This window comes from Alexandromys fortis, unplaced genomic scaffold, assembly GCF_014885135.2.
Source record: "Alexandromys fortis isolate MF-2015 unplaced genomic scaffold, M_Fortis_MF-2015_v1.1 scaffold_42, whole genome shotgun sequence".
Taxonomy (NCBI): domain Eukaryota; kingdom Metazoa; phylum Chordata; class Mammalia; order Rodentia; family Cricetidae; genus Alexandromys; species Alexandromys fortis.
The window spans coordinates 6,884,371-6,905,306 of NW_026067934.1; the positions used below are offsets into that span (position 1 = coordinate 6,884,371).

The following is a 20,936-nucleotide window of genomic DNA, read 5'->3' on the forward strand; positions in this document are numbered from 1 at the left end:
GTGAGCTTCCTTCATTTTTCTAAATGTATTTTGTAAATGTCTCATAATAAAGTGTTAACAAAGTTAAAACACTGGATGACCCGATGACCCGCAAACCTAAACGGTGGAAGGAGAACTGGCTTCCTGCAAGCGGGTCTCTGCCTTCCACGTGAACGCTCTGGCTCACACACACATGCCCCTCAAATAAAATAAAGTAATGAAAAAAGTTTAAAAAAAAATCAAATCAAAATACTGGATGGTTTTGTTTTCAGCGACCAGAGATCACATCGCCACAGGAGGTAGCCTGTAGTTTCCCTCTCTCTTGCTCACCGGATGTGAGTTTGAAGAACACACACAAGGCAGGAGCAGGCACCTCTGACAGGAAAAAGGCCTGAGGTTCTTCTGCTTGGGCATCTGCCCCTTCCCTCCTCAACTCCTGGTATCTAGGTTCTGAGGTCACTCTAGTCTCTACAGAAAGCTCTAACACAGCAGGACCCCAGTAAAAGGGGACCTTTGGGGTTCAGCCACCCCTCCCTTAGTACCTTTTGCCCATTATGCCACCATCAGGTCACCAACTCAAAGAGTCTGGCAATACAAGTGATGTGGTTTTTTGTTTGGTGTTTGGTTTTCAAGACAGGGTTTCTCTGTAGTCCTAGCTGTCCTGGAACTACCTCTGTAGACCAGGCTAGCCTTGAATTCACAGAGACCCACCTGCCTCTGCCCCCCCCCCCCCCGAGTGCTGGGATTAAAGGTGTGCACCACCACCACCTGGTTTGACAGGTGAAGTTTTATTACTCTTCTCGGATGCTGAGACTGCTCTGTGGTTGCAGGGAAGTCAGCTTTGGTTCCCAGTACCCACATCAGGCTGCTCACAGTGCCCGTAACTCTAGCCCAAGGAGATACAACACCTTCTCCAGGCCTCCGTGGGCACTTCCACTCCTGTCCACACAGCTGCACGGACATTACATGTATTAAGATACACAAAATTAAGAATAAAGATTGACTCCTCCCCCCCCCCTTTTTTTTTTTGGCAGGGTCTCACTATGTAGCCCAGGCTGATGTGAAACTCATAGAGTTTCTTCAGCCTCTGCCCTCTTCCAGTTGCTGAGATTAAAGACGTGTGCCATTACATTCACTAAATAAACAAATAAAGAAAAATATGATCCTTTCTATGCTGCAATTCAGGAAATTAGCACCAACACTATTCTCCCCGCAAATAGGATCCCATTCTCTTGAGTAACTATGGAATCCAAAGAAAGAGACTGAAAACAGCAGTCAATCTAAAAATGTTCATGCCATTTGTTTCCCTTCCTCTTGCTGATGATGCACACACATGTGCCCATGTGTGCAGGTTGGGATGTGTGTCCCACAGGGCTGAGGAGAGGCCACCTGTGTCTACTAGTCAGTCTCCCTGCTGATATCGGTCAGTTCTCACGTTAAAGACAGCTCAGCTTCAGGCCCAACTCGACCACCAGTGCCAGCTGCACGCAAGGGCTCCTGCACGAGTGAACACAAGCTCCACCAAAGTGCTCACGATGTGACCTCTTCACCTTGAGGAGAAAACGCCTAACTTCCTCCCAGAGTTATTAGGAAGAATTAACTGCTGCTAAACCTGTTTCCCAAAGGGGTTCTCTAACAGGTGGTCCGCTTAGCTTTGGGAAATGTGGTCCTTGGCCTTCACCTCACATTGGTGAGCACATTAGGAATCCAAAAAGTCTAGCCTTTAATCCCAGCACTCCAGGAGGCAGAGGCAGGCGGATCTCTGAGTTCAAGGCCAGCCTAGGCTACGAGAGCTAGTTCCAGGACAGGCCCCAAAGCTACAGAGAAACCCTGTCCCGAAAAACCAAAAAAACAAAAACCAAAAAGTCTTGAAAATTTGTGTTGTTCCTGGTTCCCATTGGTGCTGGGCATCAAACCCAGCGACTCCACCACTCAGCTCTATTGGTAGCTTTGGGGTTTTTTTGTTTGTTTGTTTGTTTTGTTTTTTGAGGAAGAATGTCACCAATACACACCCCTGAATGGTCTCAGACTAGAAACTGCCCTCGGCCTTTGCCTCCCTCCTGGGTGGTGGGACTACAGACGTGGCCAGCAGTCTTCCTGCTGTTTGATTTTAAAGTCCACCTTTGAGTCCATTCTTCCCTTTCCCTCCCCAGCCTTTTCCTCCCGGGATACTGATTAGCCAAGGGCTGAGCCTCCCTGAAATCTCTAGAGAACAACATAGCTTTAAAAGGAACTCCTCCTCAGGATGGAAGAAGGCCCTGATTTCTGTCCCTGCGGAGCAAGCTCGGTGTAACCAACCTCTCTCAGATTCCCACACTTTCAGGAACTAACCCCTGTGGGCGTCCATTCTTGGTCCCACCCTCACCAGCCCCACCAGAAGGGATTCCTGCAATTTCCCTCCTCAGCCTAGCTCAGACCTCTTGGCCTCTGGCGGATCCCTGCACGCAGCACTTTTCCTTGAGCAATCACCTTGCCCTTCCCAAACATCAGGCAGGGACCCTGGAAGGCTTGCCGCTTCTCTGAAGCCCCTCTGCCCTTCTTCAGAGCTCCACAAACTAACCCATTACTGCGCACCATCCTGCCTCCTATCCACTCTAGGTGCTCTGCAAGGATGGGCATCTTGGAAGACAAAGCACAAATGGAAAGATGTACTCAGGATCTTGGGTTCAGATTTCACAGCCTGCTGCCTGAATGACGAAGTTATTTACCTGTAGAGTCTGGCAAACAGGAATAGCTATGGGGAGTGAGGACTTAATTCAACTCCTGAGGACTTGTCTGATACACAGTAAGCAATGGCTTACTTATTCCTGCTATTATAGTCATCCCATCTCTCCCACAGAGGCGTCCTGGGCTGGGTGATTTTGGGAAACTCTTTATATCCAGACTTTATATCTGCTTCTTTCGGAAAAGGTAGATGTGTACACGCGGAGGGAGGAGGGCTCTGAGCAAGGCGTCCGAAACAGGATCTGGGGCTGGAGGCTGGGTGGGGTTCTCCCTCCGCCCCATCAGGGTGCTTTCCCGCCCCAGCCCGAGAGCCCAGCCCAGCTAAACCAGCCCTACTGCTAAAGCCACTGACAGGGCTGGATAGGGCCAGTGTTGGCCACTGCAGATGAAACTGAGGCTCGCCGGCCTCTTCTCCGACCTACCTAGGCACTCAACAAGCCTCGGTCGAAGTGGACAGAGCTCGATTCCCTACTTTACTTGAAGGGATAAGAGAAGGAGGAACAAACTCTGCATGAGGGAGTTTAGGCAGTTTAGGGTGGCAAGAGTCGCGTCCAATGCACTTCTCTGATACCTTCAGAAACCTCCATTTCACCGTAGGGTTACCTACACGACCTTAAAGGGCAGAAGCACAGCTTTTGGGATTTTCCTAACTGCCTCGGCTGCGGGAAGGTAGCGCCCAGAGCCGCTCGGGACGGTCGGTCGAGCAGCGCTTCCTGGAGGAGGCGGTGCTTTTCGCCCACTCGCAGTCGGCGAACCTGCCCTTCTTTCACTCACCGGTGTCTAGAGAGCTGAACCTGCCGCTCGGGCTGCTTCGCCGGTTGCTGCCGCCGCCGCCGGAAATGCCCAGCGTCTGCAGATGCCGGACCAGCTCGAACATGCGGTCCCAGTGGCCCTCAGCGCGGCAGCGCTCCACCTCGCTCTCCACCTTCAGGTGGGAGCCGTGCGCGCCCTTCGCAGCCATCTTCGTGCGGGAGCTGTCATGGGAGGTGCGGCGGAGGAATGGAGACCAGGCCGGGGGCGGCGTCCAGGCTGGGGCACACTCTCCGGCAGAGTCAACTGGAGTGCAGTCGGCATCCGGGGTCCCGGTGGCAGCCGGTGGTCTGCAACAGCAGCAGCGGCCGCAGCAACAAACGCACCGCCCGGAGCCTCCGGACTGGGGCTGCGACTGCGCGACCCCAAAGAGTCCAGCAGCAGCCTCCGCCGCTGCTGCAGCAGCTTCTGCCGCTGCTGCCGCCGCCGCTGCTGCAGCTGCTGCCACAGCCCCCGCCCCGAGCCCGGGCGTCGCCAGCTGCGGAGCCTCCCGGGGCCGCGGCTCCACCCCCGAGTGGGCGTGGCTATCCCCCGCCGGGCCGGGCGCGCGGGCGGCCAGCGAGGCCACAGCAGCCAGGCGCGCGCCGGGCGATCGCGGCGTGCCCTCCGCCGCGCCCCCGCCGCTGTCTGAGTGCTCACTTTAATGCTGCGGGGAGCCAGGGAGACCGGGCGCCCGGGGGCGCCTCGCTCCCCGTTCCCTCCCCATCCCGTCGGGACTCCCGGCCTGGGGTCCTCCTCCCGGACCGCCCGGCTTTGTGTGGTGGCCCCGTCACCGCCACTGCCTCCGGCACGTCATAAATCCGAGGAGCGGCGGACAGGACTACCCCAGCCCTAAGCTCCTGGGGATCCAGGCTCGATGCAACGCGCCGTGCCCGCGGAGCTGGGGACAAGCTGGCCGGGCCAAGTGCCTAGGCTGTTCGGAAGCCTCCAGCTTGGAGAAGGCTTGCGTTTGTTTTAACTGCGGGACTCCTCTTTCCACTGGACTCCTTACTCTAGGCGGCTGGGTTTAATCTGTTGCTCTGGGTTCTTAAACCAGCAGCTTTCCCACGTATTGCTTCTTCATTTTGGTGTCTAGAGTCGGATAAGAGCTGCAGGGAGCGCCCGACTCCGCTCAGCTTGATTCAAGGCAAGCGGTGCCCAGAAGTTCATAGGACTCGGGGTGGGGCTTGAAGGCTGGAGCCAGGGCTAACCAGGCCTTGACGGTTTGCGTCTTCACCTCGCCCTCCTTGAGACTGGAGCTGTTAGTCTTGCACGGAAATTGAGGATGTCACTCAAACCACAGCCAACACCGAAAACCTCCAAAGCCCGCCCGTAGTTAAAATTGGTTGTCTGGCTCAGTCCGAAGATTTCCGAGGTTAAGAAAAACTTCTTAGTAAACTCCCAGAAGTTCGAAACTGATCGCTTCCTACCTCTCCGGAGTACTTCCCACTCCATGTCCTTCATTGTTGGGAAATTCACTACTTAAAGTTTCAGAACAGACTAAAGACTGGAAGGTTTTCGGGCTTATTGGAGCCCAGCCTCCCGATGTCCATCATCACAGGGCCCATCCCGACCCAAATCCCAGCTTCTCTGTGGATATCTTCCCTGGCCTCTAAATGCAGCCCCTTCCTTCCTGGAAAGCAAGATTCCCCGCCCTGAGTACCTGTCCTAGAAAGCAGCTCTAGGTTTCACCGAGGAGGGAGGAGGCAGAGAGTGTGAAAGACTGACTTGGTTGGTCTGAGGACATAGTCAATTTGCCCAGCCAGATCGTTCCTGGCAGTCACCCCTGGGGCAACAGTGAGCGGCAGAATTGACAGAATGGGGGGAGGGGGGTAGTATTAGAGAAACAAGGAACCCCCTCTTTCCTCCCCACTCCTTTGTCAACCAGGGCAGCAAGTATTAGGGGACTGGATGTAGAGAGCATCATTGCTTGTCTCTCTGACTCTGTCTTTGGTTTGTGTGTCAGTATGGAGGAAGACTCGGAGTTGATGCTTTAGAATTATTTCTCCTCCGCATGCCTGACCCTTTCTTGGCATTTCTCCAGCAGAGCCACGACCCTGATCTTCTAACAGAACAAAGAGCAGCTGGGATTGTATTAGTAACCTCTGCTGAGAACAAAGGCAAATAGCAAAGAGGTGTTTGTTGGGTGTGGTGTGAGCACCTCTTATCATAGGCCAGCCTCGGCTACAGTTCCATGCCAGCCAGGATACAGTGCAAAAATCCTAAAAAGAAAAAAAAAGTGGCCGGACAGTGGTGGCAGCATATGCCTTTAATCCCAGCACTTGGGAGCCAGAGGCAGGTGGATCTCTGTGAGTTCAAAGCCAGCCTGGTCTACAAAGTGAGTTTCAGGACAGCCAAGAGCAGTTACACAGAGAAATCCTGTCTCAAAAGAAAAAAGAAAGAAAGAAAGAAATGAAGGAAAAAATAAAAAAAGAAAGGAAGAAAAAAGGAAGGAAAAAGGAAAGGAAGGAGGAAAGAAAATGAAGTTCATGGAAGGAAGTGGAGTAGGGATTAATGTTTTATTTTGTTTGAGACAGGTCTCACTATGTTGCCCTGTCTGGCCTGGAGCTCACTGTGTAGATCAAACTGGCCTTGAACTTACAGAAATTTGCATCCTGAGTGCTGAGAATAAAGGTGTGTAACACCACAATGGGCAGAAGTGTGTATTTTTTTGTGAGCAACAAAAAGACTATGGCATAAAGCTTAAAGCAGACCCGAAAGCCAATCTGAGTGCAAACTTAGTTGCTATCTCTAGACAAGGGGAAGAGTTTTGACTCTGAACTTCAAGAAAGGCTGTAACAGGCTGTAACAGGATACTGATGGTACTTATGAAGGTAAGGATACTGATGAAGGTAAGGATACTGATGAATGTAAGGATACTGATGAAGATAAGGATACTGATGGTACTGATGAAGGTAAGGATACTGATGGTACTGATGAAGGTAAAGGCCTCATATACTTGGACCTTGAAAGGTTTATGATACTTAGGTAGGCCCAGAAATGCACAGTATTGAGAGCTAATCCTAACTCACAGAAAGCCTATTCACACTTGGATCCACAGGGGAGAGGTTCCTACGGGCTTGGTTAAGTCAAATTAACAACAGAGATTTCTGAAAAGTTGGGATCCAAAAATTACCTACAATGGTCAGATGGAGCCAAGAACCCTCATCATTTTCTTTTCCCTAGTTTGTCTGGGAACATTTCCAGTGCCGGTTTTACCTCTCTGGAATAAATCTTGCCTTTCTTACAACTTAACAACCTGTGTATGGCACTCTGAGGTCCTCTCTCAACTAAAGAAGTAAGAGGGATGAATCAGGTTTACAGCTCACCTTCTTGGTAGGGTGCAGGAAAAGGTCCCCTACATATTGAATAAGAATAGATTCTCAGGGAAAATTGGCTCTTGGGCTCTTGGTTGGGCACTTAGGAAAAGGAGAAGGGTACCTCAGTGACCTCCAAGGCACAAAAACCATATACAGTGCTGATTTCTTCTAGAGAAGAAAAATAGAAGTGTAAAGGGTTTTGTTTGGTTGGTTTTGTTTTTTGTTTTTATCTAAAGAGACACTGAGAAGAGCAATGCACATAATAATTGCAAAGCTCTGGGGCCCCTCACCAGCACCTGAGCAGGGTGCTGTGCCGAAGTGGAGAGTGATTACTTTATTGATAATATTGTACCTATGTCAATCACGAATTTGTAAGATTATCTTTTAATCTTGAGAGACAAGTTTTCTTCTGAAGTTTAAGGATAAAATGGGAACTTGAAACCCTCACTTGTGACTTGTCCCTCCCCACCCCCACTTTCAGTTTCCCAGTCCTAGGGCTCTTTCAAAATATCCTGCCTTGTTTGGGAAGTCTAGCTGTAGGGCTGTTTCCCACTCTCATTTTTGCAAGCCCTGGAAGAGTCTCTCTCTCTCTCTCTCTCTCTCTCTCTCTCTCTCTCTCTCTCTCTCTCTCTCTCTCTCTCTCTCTCTCTCTCTCTGCCTTGAAGCAGGCAGAACATCTAGAATGAACACAGCTGCTTCTAGACCCACTGAGTGTTCTCTCATCAGGTTCCAAGGGCCTCTCCCGGAAGTCTCTTTTGGAAACTGCTGGAGCAACTTATTAGCAGACACATAGCACCTTAGACCTTGCCCAAAGGACTGGTTCCCCAAAAGCTAATTGGCTGACTTGATTCCCACAACAAAGTACCAACCAGCAAGTGAATTAATTGGCATATATCTTGAAGATGTATTCTCAAAACAATTCTAAATTCACAATTAACAATGGCTTTTAACTGAGAATGAAAACAAAATGTACCCTTGAGATATTTCCCCCTCTCTTCTAGTGGGAGTTTATTTTTAAGAGGTAAGTGGGTTTGTGGTAACTGGCTGTCCAAGAGAAAGGAAAGGCCGGAAGGAGAAATAGACAAGGGGATGGAGGCAAATATGGTGGAAGGACAAAAAGAACAAAGGTTTGAGCTTTGATGTGGAGTGGCCTAAAAGCTGAGTTTATGCTGTTCATGTTTTTATTTCGCTTTGGTCAAGAAATCCATTCATGAATCAATTGGAATCTGATTCCTTCTGGGTGCTAATAAAAAGAAGGAGGAGAAGAGGAGAATGAAGCAGAAAGAAAGAGAAGAAGAGGAGGAGGAGGAAGAGGAGGAGGAGGAGAAGAAGGAAGACTACAACTAAAGATGACATTGATCCTGGGTGTTAGCATTTTTGTTTCCCTCTGTTCTAAAACACCTCTCAGATGAATTTTGTTCATTTCACAAGTTTGTTGTAGTAGCCACTGTATTTGGGGGCGGGGGGAGATCCTAAACTATTGTTTCATAGAAGGTTGTTATTTAGAAAGTTAAGTGCACACATTTTCTTTTTTTAAGATTTTTTTTGGTTTTTTTTTTGGTTTTTTGTTTTTCGAGACAGGGTTTCTCTGTGGTTTTGGAGCCTGTCCTGGAACTAGCTCTTGTAGACCAGGCTGGTCTCAAACGCACAGAGATCAGCCTGCCTCTTCCTCCCGAGTGCTGGGATTAAAGGCGTGCGCCACCACGGCCCAGCTAAGATTTCTTTCTTTTTTTTATTGATTTTATTGAGCTATACATTTTTCTCTGGTCCCCTCCCTCCCTCTCCCCTCCCCTTTAACCTTCTCCCATGGTCCCCATGTTCCTAATTTACTCAGGAGATCATTTTCTACTTCCCATGTTAGATCCATGTATGTCTCTCTTAGGGTCTTCATTGTTGTCTAGGTTCTCTGGGATTGTGATTTGTAGGCTGGTTTTCTTTGCTTTATATTTTAAAACCATTTATGAGTGAGTACATGTGATAATTGTCTTTCTGGGTCTGGGTTACCTCACTCAATATGATGTTTTCTAGCTCCATCCATTTGCCTGCAAATTTCAAGATGTCATTATTTTTTTCTGCTATGTAGTACTCCATTGTGTAAATATACCACATTTTCCTTATCTTCAGGTGAGGGGCATTTAGGTTGTTTCCAGGTTCTGGCTATGACAAACAATGCTGCTATGAGCATAGTTGAGCACATGTCCTTATGGTATGCTTGGGCATCATTTGGCTATATACCCAAAAGTGGTATTGGTGGGTCTTAAGAAAGGTTATTCCTAATTTTCTGAGAAATCGCCACACTGATATCAAAGGGACTGTACCAGCTTGCACTACCACCAGCAATGGAGGAGTGTTCCCTTTACCCCACAACCTCTCCAGCATAAATTTTCATCAGTGTTTTTGATCGTGGCCACTCTTACTGGTGTAAGATGGAATCTTAGAGTTGTTTTGATTTGCGTTTCTGTGATTGCTAAGGATTTTGAGCATTTCCTTAAGTGTCTTTCAGCCATTTTAGATTCCTCTGTTGAGAGTTCTCTGTTTAGGTCTGCACTCCATTTTTTTAAACTGGATTATTTGTTCTTTTGATGACCAATTTCTTGAGTTCTTTGCATATTTTGGAGATCAGACCTCTGTCTGATGTGGGGTTGGTGAAGATCTTTTCCTATTCTGTAGGCTGCCGTTTTGTCTTGTTGACTGTGTCCTTTGCTTTCCAGAAGCTTTTCAGTTTCAGGAGGTCCCATTTATTGTTACTCTCAGTGTCTGTGCTACTGGGATTATATTTAGGAAGTGATCTCTTGTGCCAGTGCATTCAAGTGTACTTCCCACTTCCTCTTCTATGAGGTTCAATGTGGCTGGCTTTATGTTGAGGTATTTGATCCATTTGGACTTGAGTTTTGTGCATGTTGATAGATATGGATCTATTTTTACTCTTCTACATGTTGATATCCAGTTATGCCAGCACCATTTGTTAAACATTCTTTCTTTTTTATATTTTATACTTTTTTCTTCTTTGTCAAAAATCAGGTGTTTGTAGGTGTGTGGATTAATATTTGGGTCTTTGATTCAGTTTCATTGGTCCTCCTGTCTGTTCTTATGCCAGTACCAGGCTGTTTTCAATACTGTAGCTCTGTAGTAGAGTTTGTAGTCAGGGATTGTGATGCCTCCAGAAGTTCCTTTATTGTACAGGATTGTTTTGACTATCCTGAGTTTTTTGCTTTTCCATATGAAGTTGAGTACCATTCTTTCAAGGTCTGTGAAGAATTTTGCTGAGACTTTAATGGGCATTGCATTGAATCTGGTAAGATCGCCATTTTTACTATGTTAATTCTGCCTACCCAAGACCATGGGAGATCTTTCCAATTTCTGGTGTTTTCTTCAATTTCTTTTTTCAAAGATTTAAAGTTCTTGTCATACGTGTCTTCCACTTGTTTGGTTAGAGTTACTCTGAGATATTTTATGCTATTTGTGGCTATTGTGAAGGGTGATGTTTCTGTGATTTCTTTCTCAGCCCATTTATTATCTGTGTACAGGAGGGCTACTGATTTTTTTGAGTTAATCTTGTATCCTGCTACATTGCTGAAAACATTTATGAGTTGTAGAAGTTCCCTGGTAGAATTTTTGGGATCACTTATGTAAACTATCATATCATCAGCAAATAGTGAGAGTTTGACTTCTTCTTTTCCAGTGTGTATCCCCTTGATCTCCTTTTGTTGTCTTATTGCTCTGGCTAGGACTTCAAGAACTATATTGAATAGATATGGAGAGAGTGGACAACCTTGTCTTGTTCCTGATTTCAGTGGGATCGCTGGGAGTTTCTTTCCATTTAGTCTGATGTTAGCTGTTGGCTTGCTGTATATTGCCTTTATTATGTTTAGGTGTATGCTCCTTGTATCCTTGCTCTCTCCAAGACCTTTATCATGAAGGGATGTTGTATTTTGATGAAAGCTTTTTCAACATCTAATGAGATAATAATATGGTTTTTATTTTTCATTTTGTTTATATGGTGGATTATGCTGACAGATTTTCATATTTTGAACCATTCCTACATCTCTGGGATGAAGCCGATTTGATCATGGTAGATGATGTTTCTGATGTGTTCTTGGATTCGATTTGCCAGTATTTTATTGAGTATTTTTGTATCAGTATTCACGAGTGAGATTGGTCTGTTATTCTCTTTCTTAGTAATGTCTTTCTGTGGTGTGGGTATCAGGGTAATTGTAGTCTCACAAAAAGAGTTTGGCAATGTTTTTTCTGTTTCTATTGTATGGAACAAATTGAGGAGTATTTGGTATTAGTTTTTCTTTGAAAATCTTGTAGAATTCTGTGTTCTGAGCTGAAACCATCTGGTCCTGGGCTTTTTTTTTTTTTTTTTTTTGGTTAGGAGACTTTTGATTACTGTTTCTTTTCTTTAGCAGCTATAGGTCTGTTTAATTTGCTTATCTGGTCTTGATTTAATTTTGCTAAGTGACATTTATCCAAAAAGTTGTTCATTTCCTCTAAGTTTTCCAATTTTGTGGAGTACAAGTTTTCGAAATATGACCTAATGATTCTCTGGATTCCCTATGTGTCTGTTGTTATGTTCCCCCTTTTCATTTCTGATTTTGTTAATTTGGATATTCTCTCTCTGCCTTTTGGTTAGTTTGAATAAAGATTTGTCTATTTTGTTGACTTTCTTGAAGAACCAACTCTTTGTCTCATTAATTTTTTTTATTGTTTTCTTTGTTTCTATTTTGTTTGATTTCAGCTCTCAATTTGATTATTTCCTGACCACTAGTCCTCCTGGGTGAGTTTGCTTCTTTTTGTTCTAAAGTTTTCAAATGTTTTGTTAATCTACTAGTGTGGGATTTTTCCAGTTTCTTTATGTAGGCATTTAGTGCTATGAACTTTCCTCTTAACACTGCTTTCATTGTGTCCCATAAATTTGGGTATGGGTATGCTGTGTGGTCATTTCCATTGTATTTTAAGAAGTCTTTAGTTTCTCCCTTTATTTCTTCCTTGACCCGTTGATGCCTCAGGTGAACATTGTTTAATTTCCATGTGTTTATGGGCTTTCTGGAATTAGTGTTGCTGTTGAATTCTAATTTTAAGCCATGTTGATCTGGTAAGATACTCGGGGCTATTCCAGTGTTTTTGTATCTGTTGAGGTTTGTTTTGTTACCTATTATGTGGTCAGTTTTTGAAAAGGTTCCATGAGGTGCTGAAAAGAAGGTATATTCTTTTATGTTTGGATGGCATGTTCAATAGATGACTGTTAAGTCCATCTGAGTCATAACATCTGTTAGTTCCCTTATTTATCTGTTAATTTTTTGTCTGACCTGTCCAGTGGTGAGATTGGAGTGTTGAATGAAGTCTCCCACTATTAGAGTTCGGGGTTTAATGTATGATTTAAGCTTTCTTTAAGTGTTTCTTTTACATATGAAGGTGCCCTTGTATTTGTGGTATAGATATTCAGTATTGAGATTTCCTCTTGGTGGATTTTCCCTCTGACTAATATGAAATGTCCTCCTTTGTCTCTTTTGATAGATTTCAATTTGAAGTCTATTTTGAAGTAGATATTAGGATAGCTACACCAGCTTGTTTCTTAGGTCTATTTGATTGGAAAACTTTTCCCCATCCCTTTACTCTGAGGTGATGTCTGTCTTTGAGGTTGAGGTGAAGTGCTCACATTTTCATATAAGATGTCTGGTCCAGGAAAAGTACAGAGCAAGGAAGGCTTGCACAGGAACAAGTGCCAGAGCGCCTGCCAACGGGGAGCTGGTTGCCCTGGACATGGTATGGCTCGGGGTGCAGGAGCTCACAGACTGTTATTTCCACAGTGTCTGATAGTTCGCTCCAGCAGGCATATTTGGAAAGATTCTCCAGGGTATAAAGACAACAAGATTTACCCCATGGCAAGTTAGGATTGACGAATTGGGTCCACACTTGTCCTCTCTCCTAGATTCTTTCCTTATGGATAAGCAATAAAAATGTCAGGAACAGGTGGCAGAGATGCAGTAGGGCTGTTAATAGGGCAGACATCCTATTGAGAAACAATTTTCCTATCAGGTTAGGCAATCAACAAGATCCTAGGAGATCTTAGGAGACAATGCAATCTCACTATTAGAGAAATGTTTTTAAATTTAAAAGGCAAAAGGCGCTTTGGACCAATGCAAGACTCCAATCCTGCAAAGTTTCAGTCAGAAATACTCCAGGCAGGGGGTCCCAGGGCCTTAGAGACACACTGTTTCTGAGTCAGGAGTTTTAGGCTGTGTCATTGTTTGAATCTGAAAGGTCCCCACAGGTTGTGTCTCGAAGGCTTGTTCCCTGACAGGTGGTGGTGTTTCTGGGAGATGGGGCATGGCAACTGAAGCTAGGTCACTGGTGGGGGCAGAATTGAAGGTTATAGCCTGGGCACTAGCCCTAGCTGCTGTCTGCTTCCTGTCCTGACAGCCTGTGGATAGCTGAAGGTTGCACTGCCACAGAGAGACTTCTCCACCAGTCCCAGCTACAATAAACTACAACCCTCTGAAACCGTGAGTCAACAATCAGTCACCCTTCTTCCTAGAAATGTGTCCCCGTCACATATTTTGTCACAGTGTCTGAAGGTGACAATGCAGTCAAAATGAGGTCTCGGTTGGTGAAGACCCCCACGACTGAATGATGGCTTCTTAGAAATATCAAGACAGCTCTGTGGTAACTCAAGTCTGAGGAGGCTGTTTATGCGGGAAAGAAGAATACGACCCGAGAAAGCCATGGGAACTTCTAGAATGGGGAGAACAAAGCCAGGATGTTGATATGATGTGGAGTTGATCTTAAAGCAGTTCCCCAAAGAGGAGACTTAATAAAGACCAAGTAAGAATCTCAGTACAATTCGTTCATGATTGCTGGGTAGGGCAAGGCGCGGCTTTGAGGGAGAGGTTTCAAAGTCTTAGAGAATAAACTGTAGCCAATGAAAAATTGTAATGTTTTGTTTTTTGAAAGGTTTGTTCTCGAAATTTCTAAAAAAAATAAAATACATTATTTGCGCCATTCATCATCCCATGCAAGAGTTCCCAGGCCAAAATTATCTCGAGGCCTATAGGACAGAGAAAAGCCTGGCTCCTGTTTGAGAGAGTCTCAAAGCTACTGAGGATGAGACAGCAAAATCTAGGTAGACGCCACTCCAGCCAGAGGAAGGGCTTGGCTGTCTCTTGTGGGCTGGAGGTACCCCCACATCACATGATGTCACTTAACCTATTTAAGCCGATGCTCACAGTAATAAACTGAGTTCCTGCTTTGACTTGACTCCCTATCATGTCTGATTGTCCTGCATCATGGGGCTCCTCACCTGAGGAGGCCTGGCCCCCTGTCAGTGGCAATGGGGAGCTGTTGGAGTACAACTTCTCTTCTTCCACGCAAAGGTTATCGGATGTGGTTATTGCGCTGCTCTCCTTGCCCCATCGCGTCACTCTGTACTGGTGGGAAGAGTGGCCGCCAACAGTGAGGCCAGAGGCCAAGTGCACCAGTCACCTAGTAAAGGAGCAGGAAGGCCTAGCGGTTGCTCTCCTTAGCTCTAGGCCAGCCTCTTCTGACACTCCTGCATGCATGAGGACCCTCCACGTCAACTAGAATGGTGACCAGAGCTCCACCTTTCATGACCTGCCCCCACTTTCTGCCACCCTAAAACCCTCAAATGCGAATACGAACGGGAGCTTGGCTTCCTGGCCATTGTGTGAGCTCCTCAGGTCACCAGTATATGGCGTGGCACACGTGGCAGACAGCTTTCCTGTAGTTTCTCTTTCCTCAGGGCTGCACACTGAGCCCAGAGCTTCGTGTTTGTTAGGCAAGAACCACAGAGCCACACGCCAACCCTGCTTTCCCAGTCTCGTGCTGTCTCACAGCCTGTGACCCGTGCAGAAGTGACATTCAGGTCCATTTAGGTGACACTCAGAAGTCACCTTATACTACCGGCATGACTGCTAGCTCACAGCACTCCTGGCCCATGCTAGCTGGTGTCTTCACTATGAATGCTGAAAAACCTTCTCAAGAGGTTGACATTAAAACTCCATGGTGGACAGGGAAGGCTGGAGAGGTGTCTCAGAGGTTAAGAGCACTGACTGCTCTTCCAGAGGACCCTGGTTCAATTCCCAGCACCCACATGGCAGCTTACAACTGTCTGTAAACTCCAGTTCCAGGGGATTGACAGACATATATACAAGCAAAACACCACAAGCAGGCAAAACACCAATGTACATAAAAATAAACAAATTACAACAACAACAAAAAAGAAACTCCACAAGGTCTGGGTCAATGGCCAGCAGTCAGGAAGACGACGTGTAGTCGTTAGACCAAGGGTTAAAGTCTTACACGGGCAAGCTTCAAAACTGTCAGTTACTTTGTGGAACAGACACTTGGTAACTGTTGTGCTAATTTCAGAATGTAAGATACGGTAGGTGCACCCAAGCCCGGGAGACAGAGCTCTGGAGTTTCTTTTGCCTTCAGCCATTCACTTCATGACTGAGAACACCTACACCTCCCTCCACGCCAGGACCTCTGTCCCACCAGCCCAAACCCTTCTGTTTCTCGGCATCTCAGTGACTTCTCTTGTGCAGCTTCTCTTACAAGACTGATGCCAGTCTCTGTCTGGGAGCACGGCCCTGTTGTGTCTTCCCACCTTCTTCTGAGGGGGATGGGAGGGAGAGGGATGGCCTGAGGGAGAGGAACCGCTGGAGTGCTCAGAGCCTCTTCAGCATCCCTTTGCTGTTGGGTAATGATTACTCACAGGGTTCTTCAAGCCAGCTCTGAGAGCTCGGCTTTCCTGGTGACAGCAGTTTGCCTCGTAAAACGTCTGTTTCTCAAGTCTCGTTTTCCTAAGCTTGGTGATGTAGGTCTGTAATCACAGCAGTTGGTAGATTATAGGAGGAAGGCCTTAGCACAAGGTCACAGAGTTCAAGGCCAGCCTGAGCTTTAGTGAGACCCTGTCGTTTCCCCCAAATGCACATTGGTGGTAGAGAGTTTGCACTGACGGTTCTGGTTTCCGTTCCCAGTGGTGAGAGGTTAATGGGTTTTTGCAGTGAAGGAACATCGCAGTTAAAGGAGAGTGCATGAAAGATAATTCTTGTGAAACAGTTATTAATCTCCCATGAGAGTCAAGAAAGAGATTTTCTACCAGCATCCTAGGAGCCTCCAGTATGTCCCTTTCCAACAACCTTTTGCCTCTTACAGGCAACTGTTGGATTTATGGTAACTATGCTATTGCTTTCTGATACCTCTATCAAACTGAAGAAATCTTTTTATTCCCAGTTTTAAAAAATTACTATTGAAATTCAATTTTACAAATACTTTGCATTTCCAGAGTGACTTTTCTGCTTTAAATCTACTAATGTGGATTTTAGATGCTAAAGTGTCCTGGCATTTCTAGTATAAGGTAAATTTAGACATATTCATTTCCTATGGCTAATGTAATAAATTCACAAAAAAAAAAACCCCATACATTTCTTATTGTTAAGTTGGGAGCTTAGGCCCCAGCCCTTTGCATCTATCCTAGCCCCCTGACCCTGAGAGTTAGCACTCTGGACTCCAAATCCCAGCAGGCCAGGTCCTGACCCCTCCCTGAGGGGGGGGCTCAGGACCACTCCCACAGAATATTTAAGTGAACTCCCAAAAGAGGAACATATGGTCTCTTTTTTTTTTCCTCCCAGTGGTTGGTGGTCGCATTTGCACGGGGCTTCCTGGTTCCCCCTTGGGGCCACCCGAGAGTGCAGAACTCCCATTAAACTTGGATATCTCTTAATTTGACTTGCTTTGATTTGGCTTGATTGGAATTTTGCGTTGGCAGAGAGCTAACATTAGGAAATATTCCTAAAACTTATCTTATAATTCAAAAGCCCAGAATGAATATTATGGACTCCATTGGCAGAAATGTATTCCTTTTACATTATTTTATTTATTATTAGTGTCTGTCTTAGTTAGAGTTTCTATTGCCGTGAAGAGACACCATGACCATGGCTACTCTTATAAAGGAAAACATTTCACTGAGGTGGCAGCTTACAGTGTCAGAGTGTAGTCCATTATCACCATGGCAGGGAGCATGGCAGCATGCAGGCAGACGTGGTGCTGGAGAAGGAACTGTTATATATTGATATACAGGCAACAGAAAATGGACTAACATATTAGATGGTATCGGGAGCATATATGAGACCTCCAAGCCATCTCCACAGAGACACACTTCCTCTAACAAGGCCACACCCACTCCAACAGAGACACACCTCCTAATAGTGCCATTCCCTTTGGGGGCCATTGTTGTCAAACCATCACAGTGTGTGTGTGAGTGTGGGCATATATGTCCACAAACCCGGTACCTGAGAAGTCAGAGTGTTGAATTCCCCCTGGAACAGGGGTTACAGGCATTTGTGAACTACTTGTCCTGGGTGCTGAGAACCGACCTGCAGTCTTCTGGAGCAGTGTCCATTCTAAACTGCTGTGGCATCTGTCAGCCCCCTCTGAAAATTTCCTATCTGCAAACAATATATCTTGGTCAAATCCAACCCCCAAATTCCTCCATCCACTTCTCCCCCCCCCTCTCTCTCAGTTTTGGAGATTATAATTACATCATTTCTCTCTTCTCTTTTCTCCCTCTAGACAATATTCCTCTTGTTCTCTTTCAAATTCATGACATTTTTTAAAAGAAATGTTACATACATATATAGATATGCATATACATATATATATATTCCTAAATATAACCTGATCAGTCTCAATCATGTTTCTCATATGTGAATTAAAAAAGAAATAAAAAGGAAAGGAAAGAACGTGACTGCCCCCGGGTATGGTGGTTGTGGTAGTTTGAATGCATTTGACTTCCAGGAGCTCAAAGCTTTAGGTGTGGCTTTGTTGGAGAGAGTATGATCTTATTGGAGGAAGTGTGTCACTGTGGGGGCAGGATTTGAGGTTTCCTATGCTCAGAATACCACCCAGTGAATCAGCTGACTTCCTGTTGCCTGCAAGATGTAGCACTCTCAGCTCCAGCACCACATCTGCCTGCACACCACCGTGCTCCCTGCCATGACGATAATAGACTGAACCTCTGAGCTGTAAGTGAGCCACTACAACTAATGTCTCCTTTATAAGAGTTGCTGTCACCTTGGTGTCTCTTCACAGCAACAGAAACCCTAACTAAGATGATGGAGGAGAAAGTTTATATAGACATATGGAAGAACATAGTCAGGGACAGGGACATCTGGGGGAGTCCAGTGGACATGACCCTGAGCCCTGTGAGGATAGCAGTGTTTTGTAGAGGTATTTACTGGGGTGGGGCTCCACAACCCTGCACTCTGATTTGTTGTGTTTTTTTTTTTTTGTTGTTGTTGTTGTTTTTTTTTTGTAATGGTCTAAGTTGCAGGAGATGTTTACTTAATGTGGTGTGAGGACTACACTAACTGTTTAAGGACAAATGCTTAGAATGTAGTTAGAGATTGTGCTGGTTTAGTAAACAAAGTAATGAGTGTAGATTCTCTTCCAAGATCTATGACTTCACAACTTCTGAGAAGCTGTCTAGGTTTCCAGTACCAGGCATGGTTTTCCTTTTGTCGAACAGGTCTTAAATCCTATTAAAGAGAGCTGTTGGTTACTGCCAAGGTATGTATGCCACTACTACACTCTTTGGTTATTATGCCATGCTGATTGTTATGGTTCATAACTTCCATAGATGGGCAGGACTGTTGGTTGCTAGTCCGCAGAGAGGCGGCATTCAGGTCATTTCCAGCTCAGGGACCTCTGGGCCATGTGTCTTGAAGTACATGGTGTCTTTAGCAATGCAGACTTTCTTGGGGGCAAACGAGGGCAATAGCAATAGGCTGTATACTTTAGAAGTCTCTTGAAGAACCCTGAAAAACAGCTCAAAAGAGCTTCTCATGCCTGGTACTGGGGATTTTTCTAGGTGGTCTTTGGGTCTTGGAGGAAACATTGTTAGCCCAGATAAATTTTTTATATAAACTACACACACACATTTTTTTATTTAAACCATTTATGTGTATATATTTACACATATATGCATTATATAGCTGTAGTTTAATATATACACGTATTACATGTATGTATTTATTCTAGGTATTTTAGATAGTTAACAGTATGATTCCTTATGATTTTTTTCAGGTGTCCTTACTATTATTTAATCCTCTTTATTCTGTATTTGCCTCCCCCACCCCCAAAGAACTACCCTCAACTTTTATACTCCCCAGTCAGATCTTTATCTCTCTCTTTATTTTGGTAACTCATTCAGTCCAGTTAGTGCCCTGCTGGATGCTGACTGATCTTGTTAGCTGGATCTTGCGCAGTTCACCTAACTACTGGCCATGTCATATTCAGAAGAGAACATTTCAGAAGCCCCTCTCTGTTGGTGGAGACTGTGTGTTCATTTCCTGGCGGCCCTGGCCTGAAATAATCACACAGAAACTGTATTATTGTAACACTGCTTGGCTTATATTAGCTTACACTTCTTATTGACTAGCTCTTCATCTTAAATTAACCCATTCCTGTTATTTTATATTTTAACACGAGGCTCGTGGTTTACTGGTACTGGTGTGGACATCCTTCTCCTCAGCAGCTACATGGCTTCTCTCTGACTCTGCCTACTCTCTCCTACTCTATCTGTTTGGAATTCCTGACTTGCCGTATTCTGTGCTGCAATAGACCCAAAGAAGCTTCTTTATTAACCAATGGTATTTACAGCCTACAATGGGGAATCCCACTTCACCTCTTTATCCTCTGGCTCTTACATTCTTTCCACCCCCTCTTCCAAGATGTTCCCTGAATGGATGTCCCCAAGCAGATGTCCTTGAGCAGAGGTCTCTGATGAAAGACTCCCTGGAGAAGAGGACCAAAAAAGATGACCAGACTGGAAACTTTCATTTGAAAATCTGCATCTTTGCCATTTTCTGTATCCCTTCCTGCGTGCTTCTAGCTATCCTATCTTGACATCTCCATCAAATCTTCAAGCATAGGAGCCCATAACATTTGTGATTTTTTCTAAATACTATTTTCCTGGTTACAAAATTATTGTCTGCTCTGTATAAATTGTGGTTTGAGCCTCCAATGTCTGAGATGGGGAAATTCAGTTCACACTAGATATACATCTTGTTTAAGCTTTGTATTGTAGCACTGGGCCAATTTTCCGAGGTTTACCATAACTCTTCATGGGTGCAAGGTGATCCCTATTCCATCCCCATCTGTGAAGAGAGAGGGTTGTAGCAGCCATTGTTTCTCATCAGAAAAGCAGATTTCTGTGCATCGTGCCTAGAACTGCATCACATGGCTCTTTAGCTGGAGAGAAAAGATGGGACAACATTTAATGTATTTTGCTTCTCTTGCTGAGATGGCTAGGACACGACGGGGTTTGAAAATGCAAACTATGCTACTACCTAGTGAAGTGTCAGCATGTACCTGCTGCTGGTCTTTGTGTCACTAAAATTCATGTACCCCTGCTTTGTATGCACACATCCTCAAAGGGTGGGGTTTAGCCCCAATGTCTCCTAAGCTCCTACATACATTGGGAGTCCAGTACCTTACATATAAAACACAGGCCCCTTGTTTTAGTCCATCTTATGTTGCTAGAATAAAATTCCCAAGTCTAGGTATCTTATAAAGTTTCTGGCTCATGGCTCATGGCTCCTAATGTTGGGAAATTCAAAAATGTGATGCCACTGGTGGCCTTCTGCTGCTTTACCACGAGACAGAAACTGGAAGACAAGTGACAAATTGGCTCATGCAAAAGAAACAAAACATGAGCACAGTTTTATAGTCACCAGCTCTCTCGAGTTAATTAATCCAGTCCCATAAGAATCAACCCATCCTCCAAAGATACTCATCTTGCTTAATGACCTAATACTTCTAAGAGGTTCTTCCTCCTATGGTTGACACAGGGGTAATTAAATTTCGGCATGAGCTCTATAGGGATAACCCATATTCAGACCACAGCACTCTTCCTTCAGGCCCAGCTATGGCTTCTGGCAATTTAAGCTAAAGAGCAAATATCTTGCTAACATAAAAAAGAAAGGAAATGCCAAGGGTTGTGGGAAATATGGAATAACAGAACTCACACGTGTTGATGCAACCACCTGGAAACACTTTGGTTGTATGACAGAGAATACCTGTTTCCTTGGGTGTCACCAG

General features: G+C 45.3%; 1 protein-coding gene across 1 annotated transcript in view; it reads right to left on the reverse strand.

The window, feature by feature from the left end:
- Ttc7a (tetratricopeptide repeat domain 7A) overlaps window positions 1–3,930 on the reverse strand; it is a 106,387-nt gene extending 102,457 nt beyond the window's left edge. The window contains exon 1 of the mRNA XM_050146170.1: window positions 3,478–3,930. Coding sequence (XP_050002127.1) covers window positions 3,478–3,664 — 187 coding nt within the window. The 5' untranslated portion in view covers window positions 3,665–3,930. The remainder of the gene's footprint in view (window positions 1–3,477) is intronic.
- Between the last annotated feature and the right edge of the window lie 17,006 nt (window positions 3,931–20,936).